The 8,455-nt window shown below is 37.8% G+C and overlaps 1 protein-coding gene across 3 annotated transcripts; it reads left to right on the top strand.

Annotated features, from left to right (window-relative positions):
- Nucleotides 1–1,303: 1,303 nt before the first annotated feature.
- On the top strand, nucleotides 1,304–7,690 carry LOC309510473 (uncharacterized protein). Of its 3 annotated transcripts, none has more exons than XM_082185257.1 (7): nucleotides 1,304–1,410; nucleotides 1,968–2,058; nucleotides 2,159–2,439; nucleotides 3,223–4,767; nucleotides 6,376–6,567; nucleotides 6,682–6,856; nucleotides 6,973–7,690. In XM_082185257.1, the coding sequence occupies exons 1-7, from the start codon at nucleotides 1,389–1,391 to the stop codon at nucleotides 7,208–7,210; spliced, it is 2,544 nt and encodes an 847-aa protein (XP_082041383.1). In that variant the 5' UTR covers nucleotides 1,304–1,388; the 3' UTR covers nucleotides 7,211–7,690. The 3 variants fall into 3 exon arrangements, with proteins under 3 accessions (XP_082041383.1, XP_082041382.1, XP_082041384.1); XM_082185256.1 differs by having other exon boundaries at nucleotides 6,682–6,877; XM_082185258.1 differs by having other exon boundaries at nucleotides 1,329–1,410; nucleotides 1,961–2,058; nucleotides 6,682–6,877.
- The last annotated feature ends 765 nt before the right edge of the window (nucleotides 7,691–8,455 follow it).

Raw genomic sequence — 8,455 nt, 5'->3', positions numbered from 1 at the left:
CAGTGTTTTTTTGGATTGGTCATGAACAGAGATTGAGTTAGGTGGATGCAATATTTGGACCAAAGTAAGTCATAGTGCTTCTTGGTATTCAAAAAAATAAATAAATGGGGAAAGGGAATATAAAGATCAGTTTTCTCATTATGTCTTTAATCCCATTGTGAAAATAATGTAATCATAAATGTATTAGTAAATTAGAACACTATAGATATAAAGCAAGACTATATATAAAGAATATGACTTTTCCAGTTCAAAATTACAACAGATTGTTTTTAATTAGAATTTCTAAAATAATTTTTAGTAAGATTGCAATAGAGGATTTTTATTGAAATTCTTGAAATTAATAGACTTTAAAAAGTCTCCAAAAATATTTCAATTTTGAGTTTCAATGCACAGCATAATCAGAAAAATGTACATTCACCATAGAACATTTAATCAATTTAAAAATAAATACATTTTCCGTGACTGGAAATCTCTGGGGTTTTCAGATTTTTTTTCTTTATTTTCTTGGTTGTCGTCAACTACCACAAATAGCATTTATGAATCAATCACAAGACTTCTATAATTATACCAACCAAGAATCAGCCAATCAATCGTTTGTTCTCGAACCAACCACTTGTTTTAACGTTGATTTATCAGAGAAACTCTTCAGCTTTTGGACATCCTCGATTTTACATTTGTGCCTTTTTGTCGCGTTGTCAAAGGTAAGATAATCTGTTTCTCAGTACTAACTGAGTTACTGGGATTGTTTTTATCGACAAGTAGCCTCGTTCAGTTCAGTGGGTTTCCAAACGCAGTTGCTCAATCCTGCAGCTTTAAGTTATGGTCGGGTTGGGATATATCTGTAAATTAATGATTTAAAAAATAATTTATTAGTTCATCTTTTCCCCCAAACTTCGCTCTGTTGTTCTGTCCGTGCTGCTTCAGCCCCCTCAACTAAAACAACACATGCATGCCAGTGGGGCATAGAACATCATTTTATTTCAATATTATGATTTTGGGACGTAAAATGTATTTGGTGTTGTTCATATTTCAAGGTGAAGAGAAAAATGTCCTGCGGTGTTACTGTAACATTGATGACTCATCAAATGTAAATATTAGTAAAATAAAGCAGATATGTTTGGAGCAGCTAATAAATACCTTGGCATTATTTTGTATGTATTTACTTAATTAACTTAAGTTTTCAAAATGCTTAAAAGTACTAAAATAATATTTACAGTACATTTCGTTTTGAAACACAAATGCTGTCCTGCAGTGTGACATAGGATATTCGATTTTTGTACTGGCAGTTACATGGACAGCCATAGGGGTCCTTTAGTCAAGCCCCCTACCAGGAAGTCCCCCAGATGTTTGGATGTGCTAACATAGTGTGCTAAGCTCTTTTACTGTACATGGTGCTAAGGAGGTTAAAAGGTTAGTGTTAATTTCTTATTAATTTGATAAATTTCATAATTTCTGTCAGACCATGAACGTGTCCATTTTTGATAGTCCTGTGGTGTGACTGATCTAGTTCGAGTAAAAAAAAAAAAAAAGAATCATATTCAGGTTTAAAACAATGAACTTATTCAGTTACTGTAGGTCAGTCTTGTATAGCAATGACTCAAAATGGCTGCAAAGGTGAAAGAGTCCTGTGGTGTGACAGCCCGTCCTGTAGTGTGACATAGGCTAATTAAGTCGGATGTCTAGCTAGATTCTTGTCTGTTATGTTTGCAATATTAAACATAAATATAAATATATCTCTGTCTCTCTCTCTATATATATATTAAACAAATATTGTAAATATTATATATAATATGCCCATATTATACATGTATTAAACATAAATATATATATGTCTTCATTATACATAATATACCTATATTATACATATATTAAACATATAAATATATATCTGTCTTCATTTGTTTGTTGTATGTGTATGTTAACAGTCACTGATCATTGTTTTTAAAGTGATTTTTGTCCGTTTTTAGGCATGAGCAAAGAAAGGACGAGGAGGTACCGGGAAAGGTTAGCACAGGATGAAGCCAGGCATGAGGAGATCCTGAGGGAGAGAAGGAGAAAGTAAATAAGTTTATAATAGGGAAATTGAGTTGGTGAAACATTCTCTAAGACGTACACTTGTATAGAAAACATGTAACAGCTGTCTCTGTTCCATCAACAGATATCAAGAAAAGAAAGCTAAAGGAGAAATTCAACCACAAAATATAACCAGCCTCCCAAAACATAAGAGAGCAAAGCTTCGTGAGGAATGGAAGAAGATAAAGGCAAGGAACAGGAAGAAGAAGGATCTGGCAGCCATTTTGGATATTACTCCCCCATCACCCGAAGAACGTGATGTGTCCTTTAGTCCAGTTCATCTTTATCCTGTTCATGGAAACAAGAATGCCTTCCAGTGGCCTGACAAAGAAGATACCATTTACTACTCGCGGAGTGACATAATTGGTAAGATTTCAGAGCCTGAGCCCCATGGTCGAGTTGCGAAGTTAACGAACATGGACTGGCTCATGTTCAACACATAAGTTTGCCAATTCTCCTATGAAATAATTTTGACATCTTTTTATTTAATTTTATATATTGGCTCTAACAGCTTGTCATGTTTATGGTCTGATCTTTTGTTAGTGACGACTCCAGAATGTCAAATGTCTCTTGTTCACTGGAATCTTTGTTCAAAGAGCTGAATTGATGATTTCAACATGCTTTTAATGATTTTAGCATGATTTTAATGACTTTCTCCTGAGAAACAAGATATTTGTTTAGTCTTTTAAGTTAAAAATAGAAATGAATGGTCTTTATGACTGGGTCTGGTTTTATAACGTAAAACTAACCCGTATGAATCGGCGGTTTAGTCCAAATTATCTGAAGAGACTCGATCTGATCAATGTTTATATGTGAATAAAAGCCTAAATTAAACTGTTCATTAGATAAAGAGATCAAGTCGCTTGATTCATATGGATTAGTTTTAAAATGTCTTTATGAACTTTTCAAGCGCCAAAGTGGTAGTTGTGTAGAAGTCTATGGAGGGACAGAGAGCTCTCAGATTTCCTTAAAAAAATCCTTATTTGTGTTCCGATTCGAAGATTAACAAAAGGCTTCATAATGACACACATGTGCCCTCCTCCCTCCAAAGGCCCCACCTCAAGAGCTCTGCCCTTTGGAGTGAGAAAGGCATTGGGATGCTCACTTCCAACTGAATTTGCTTATAGTTAATCTCATTTATTGTTTCAGGTAAAAGAATTTGTCTTCCTCTGAGCTGGATTCGCACTTTGCCCCCTGCCAATCACACTTGGGTGTCAAAGGCCATGTTTAGGTGGTCTCCAGAAAAGCAGCCTGAAATGGACTATGCTAGGATAGATAAATTGTGGTGGTACCCGCCATTCCCGCCTCTAACCTTAACCGAGGAGCCAGAGATGGGACGCTACTTTGGTCATGTATTGTTTCTCTGGATGCCACGAAAGCTGTGGAACGTCGAGCTTACCTGTCCACGTTCAGACTGCGTGAAGGAAAAGCTCACATCAACAGGTCTGCACCAGGAGCTCAGACAGGTAGTCGACGTAGAAAGGTCATACTTCATGGCATCCGAGTGTCTGGTTTGTGGGAAATGCAAGCGGGAAGTGATTAGCTGGAGTCACGATATAGTGTCACAACTTGATATTGGACACAGAGTTCAGTTCCCTTGCATTCTTGCATCACAGGGGGCATGTGACATGATGGTCGTTCGCCTTAACCGTCAGAGATGTCTGGGGATCAGCCAAATCCAGAAGAAACTTGAGGAACATCACACTAAGGAATGGCTGCAAAAGACTGTACAGTATCTGACAGATTGCAAAGGCTTTGCCCATCCTGTGACGTTTCAAAGTCCACCTGCCATGCTTCCTCTTCCTAAACACTGTTGGTTGAGGCAAGTGTTTGCTCTGGATGTACTTCACCGAATGAATGAGATAAAGACCAGCATAACCTCACAGTTTGGCCGCGTGCTAAAGATGGGTTCCACCAAGAAGTTTCTCAGGAACTTCTCAGGAACTTGGGCGACCAGTGTCGCCAACGAACAAGGGCAGGTTATTATGTCAGTGCTTACAGAAAACAAAGACTTCGGTCTTGAATCGATGATCTCAGGTGTCATACATAGGTACAAGGAAGCCGCTGTGGCTCCTCCTGAGATTCTGTATGTCGATAGAGACTGCTGCGAGTCCAACTTTCTTAGGACAATGTTCATAGACTGGAAGGACATGGAGGTCAGGTTGGATATCTCGGAATTCATGGGGCGGATTGCTGCAGGCTGCACGTCAGAGTCGCATCAGATATACGCGACCTTCATGGACCGCCTAAGCCATTGTATTTTCGAATGGGATGAGGAGGACTTGAAGCAGCTGAAGGAGGCGAAACGTACCATGCTCAAGTTTGATATCCTGCAGCCTTCTGATGATGATCTAATGCATCACCTCAGCAAAAGCGAGCTAGCCCTCCACTGTAGGCGAACCACGCGCGATGCAAGAGACATCGAAGAACGCATCACAACGCTCATTCAGCTCTATGATGGCAGGTCGGGATGGGATTCGTCGGGAGTGCCGCTCTTTAGTTCCAACAGAATGGCTGAGATATGGGATTTGCAGAAGAAACATGTGCCGTGTATAGTGGATCCTTTTGGTGTACAACTCTACGAGCAGACTGGGACACTGGTGGTGGGAGGCCACATTCTGCCAACCTACAAATGTGTCAGAGGTTCCACCTCTGTTGAATCCTTCTACCAGCATCTGAACCAGCTCATTCCAGGTAAAAACAGTATTGAAGTAAAAAAGATGGAGTTTGATTTGAAAATGCAACACATTATTGTAACAATCTGATCCAGCAAAAGTTGTATGTGGCATCTGTTTTGGTTGATCTTCAACCCCTTGAATGGTAGCTGTTTTGTAGCTCAAAATATTTCTACTTTTTTCACACAATATCATGCCTTTAAAGGGATAGTTCGCTTTGAAATTAATTTTTGGTATGTTTTAGCTTACCTCAAGGGCATCCAAGATGTAGGTGTCTTTTTTTCCGCAGTAGTTTCAATTTTGATATTTTTAGGTCAAACCGTTCTTGTCTGTCAGTCATATAATGCAGGTCGATGGTCACTGTCTCAAAGAGCATGCACAGAGTCCAAATTAAAACAATTCCCCGTCGTCCAAATTAAACAATTCCTCATCGTAAGTACACATTGATGGCCCAAGACACGAAACGAGCGGTTTGTGTGAGAAAACGAACAGTATTTATATAGTTTTTACCTCTTGTACACAGCCACGTCCAAGTGATCTGAGAGCGCGGGCGGGTATAGATATATACACTAGATGTCGCATTGGCTACGGTTTCGTTCCAATGAACTGCAGTAGCCAAGGCGACTTCTATTGTATATATCTATACCCGCCCGCGCTCTCAGATCACTTGGACGTGGCTGTGTACAAGAGGTAAAAACGATATAAATACTGTTCGTTTTCTCACACAAACCGCTCGTTTCGTGTCTTACGCCATCAATGTGTACTTACGATGGGGAATTGTTTAATTTGGACGATGGGGAATTGTTTTAATTTGGACTCTGTGCATGCTCTTTGAGACAGTGACCATAGACCTGCATTATATGACTGACAGACAAGAACGGTTTGACCTAAAAATATAAAAATTGAAACTACTGCGGAAAAAAAGACACCTACATCTTGGATGCCCTTGAGGTAAGCTAAAACATACCAAAATTTAATTTCAAAGTGAACTATCCCTTTAATGTCAGGACTAATTATGTATTCTGGTAACTTCACAACTTGACTCTTAAAGCTTTATGATTTTATTCTTACAATGTTACTTTTATTCTTGAAAAAAGGTTTTGGATTATAATACTGCATTCACTATCATCAAACGATGATATTATTTAGAACATAAATGAAGTTTATTAAAGCGTCAATAGGATATTTAAAAAATTTTTTTTTTTTTTTTCTGTATGAAAATTATTTATCCATTTTCTTTATCCTTTTTCTACTTTCTATCTTTTTCTTAGTGTATTTACTTCGTTTTTAACTAATTTAACCCATTCTTGCCTTGACAGTCGCCCTAGATTCTGACATAAAACAACCAAATAAATAAATAAAAATAGATGTTGGCACTTAAATTCTGTTGTAAAATCTCATCAGTGTTTTTTTTTCATTCATTTATAAATGACATTTTATTTTGACATTAATTTATCTTAATGCAAATTATTGGGCAACTCATTGCCACTGCAATGCTATGTCGTCACTCAGCACACTTAATTTTATGTTCCATTACACAATGAACAATGTACACTATTTATACAGTAAATCAAGTGCATACACAATACAGAAAATGTGCAAACATAGTTTATGTATTTTATTTCAGGAGTGCCAACTTGTTCTACATTTTTCCAAATCTACTTGTTGGATGCATTGGCAAGGTGGAATGAAGCTACTGCTGTTACCTCTGAGAGCCTGAAGGCAACCTCATCTTTTCTTCAGCATGCTGTCAACCAGCTTGAAGAGGAGGTGTTTCAAAAGAAGGTTCTGTCTACTACTAGTACAAGTAAATACACTGGTAAGTTACATACTAATTCCAGACAATTAATAAAACTTGCTTAAAACGTGATTGTATGTGTTCCTTTTTTCGTTGGTGGCCAATTCATTTATTTTCAACTTCCTTGTGTTTTAGGTGAGCTGATTGGGTTGGAGTACCTGTTCCGGCAGAATGGCAATGCGTTCCAGGACAGCAATTTTATCATTAGACAGATGGAAAACACTGACGTCCAAGTGGCCAGAAGTGAGAGCTATTCCAAAGAAGAGGACGTCTGGGATTGGACGATCACACAGCAGTCCGCCCCATCTCCGTTAGAATATTCTCCATTAATGTGTGCATAATATACTTAAGCTTTCCACAACGTTTTGGTGGTATGTCAAGTATACACTTTAAAAATATTAATATGCATCATTCAATCTTTTCCAGAATAAGCAGAGGTTCCCAGTTTCAGGTGGAGGATCTCTTTGCACCTAACACATCCTCACTGGCGAATGAAATGACGGATCCAGAGAAGGTTGTTTCCATAAAAGAAGAGGATAGTATGGAGATTTATTGTGATGACAAGCCCCTCATTTCAAACTTGCCTCCAGACACTGTGATGGAAAACAACAACACAACTCAAGAAAAAGCCTCCCCAGTTCTTGAGTTCTTCAGTTCTTGCTGAAACCCAGTCAGGTTCATCCTTGACTTTGCCCCTCTTGCTTTCTGGTCCTTCTCTGTCAAAACAAATGATGGTGGTTTTAACACCTTCCACACAAAAGATTGATGCACCACCACCAGCAAGTTGCCATTCGGTTCCTGTTCCTTTCACCACACAATACTATTGGAAGAGAAAACTGGTCAAGGAAAAGTTTGTACGACGATATATCCAGTGCAGAAAGTGCAATAAACAGAGGATAACATCAACTTATCGGCGGTATTATGGTTACTGGTATTGTCAGGAGACAGACACAAAACCCTTTGCTGAATGGAAAGCTGAACTGTTAAAGCAGAGTTCAGGGAGGAAGAAGTTCTGAAGGGTGGGATCACCAATGCACATTCGGCTACATTGCTCCTTTAATTTAACTATTTTTGTGATTTTAATGCTTCCAACCTAAATATAATTACTGTGCTGCAATAAAATCATTAATTGCATGACAATGGACCTGAACTGGTTTGTAAACATTACTCAACATTTTTACATGAGCAATGGAGCATGAATTTATTCATAATTGATTTTTAGGGATTTTTTAAAATGGTATTTATGCTTAAAGTTGATCATTTATTGCAATTGGAACCTCATTATAAACCCTTCTATTAATAAGCCATAAAAAAAACCTTAAAATTTAGTCTAATAAAAAGAAACTTATGATGTGCTCAAAAGATCATACATTCTGCTGTAGTTAAAGATGGAATATTATCCATATATATATTTGTTTTTGCTTATTTATCTAATAGTTTTCTCAAATCAAACCTCTCACAGAATCAGATTCCTCCACGAATCATATATTACCTATAAGTAGACTTCTAATTCACTTGTTGAAGATAAAACGTAGTCCTGCCCCGTGTGAGGATCGAACTCACGACCTTCAGATTATGAGACTGACGCGCTACCTACTGCGCTAACGAGGCTGTGACGACACACTTTGCAAAGGTTTCTGGTAAAAATATAAATATCGCTAGTTCACGGGAAATACCTGATTTAAATGATCGTGATTGATGATTTTTATTAATGTATGTATTTATTTGAGAAAATTTTTGCTTTTTTTGAAATAGTGATTGGTAGTTACCTTAGAAGCAGTCTATGCTTAGAAGTGGCCAGATAACTGCGGATGTTTACGCAATGGCGACCTCTAACGGGAGCAGCCGAGAGAGAGCGAGAGAGTTGCCTAGATGTAGTATCAATTTGTGTGTATGTATATTCATGAAA

Source organism: Leuciscus leuciscus (genome assembly GCF_965113295.1).
Source record: "Leuciscus leuciscus genome assembly, chromosome: 12".
Lineage (NCBI taxonomy): Eukaryota > Metazoa > Chordata > Actinopteri > Cypriniformes > Leuciscidae > Leuciscus > Leuciscus leuciscus.
This window is presented reverse-complemented; position numbering and strand designations above follow the sequence as displayed.

Coding starts and splice junctions, on each gene's coding strand:
- LOC309510473 (XM_082185256.1), top strand. CDS start 1,389: ATGGTGCTAAGGAGGTTAAAAG. Junction 2,440..3,222: donor CTCGCGGAGTGACATAATTG/GTAAGATTTCAG, acceptor TTATTGTTTCAG/GTAAAAGAATTTGTCTTCCT. Junction 4,768..6,375: donor TCTGAACCAGCTCATTCCAG/GTAAAAACAGTA, acceptor ATTTTATTTCAG/GAGTGCCAACTTGTTCTACA.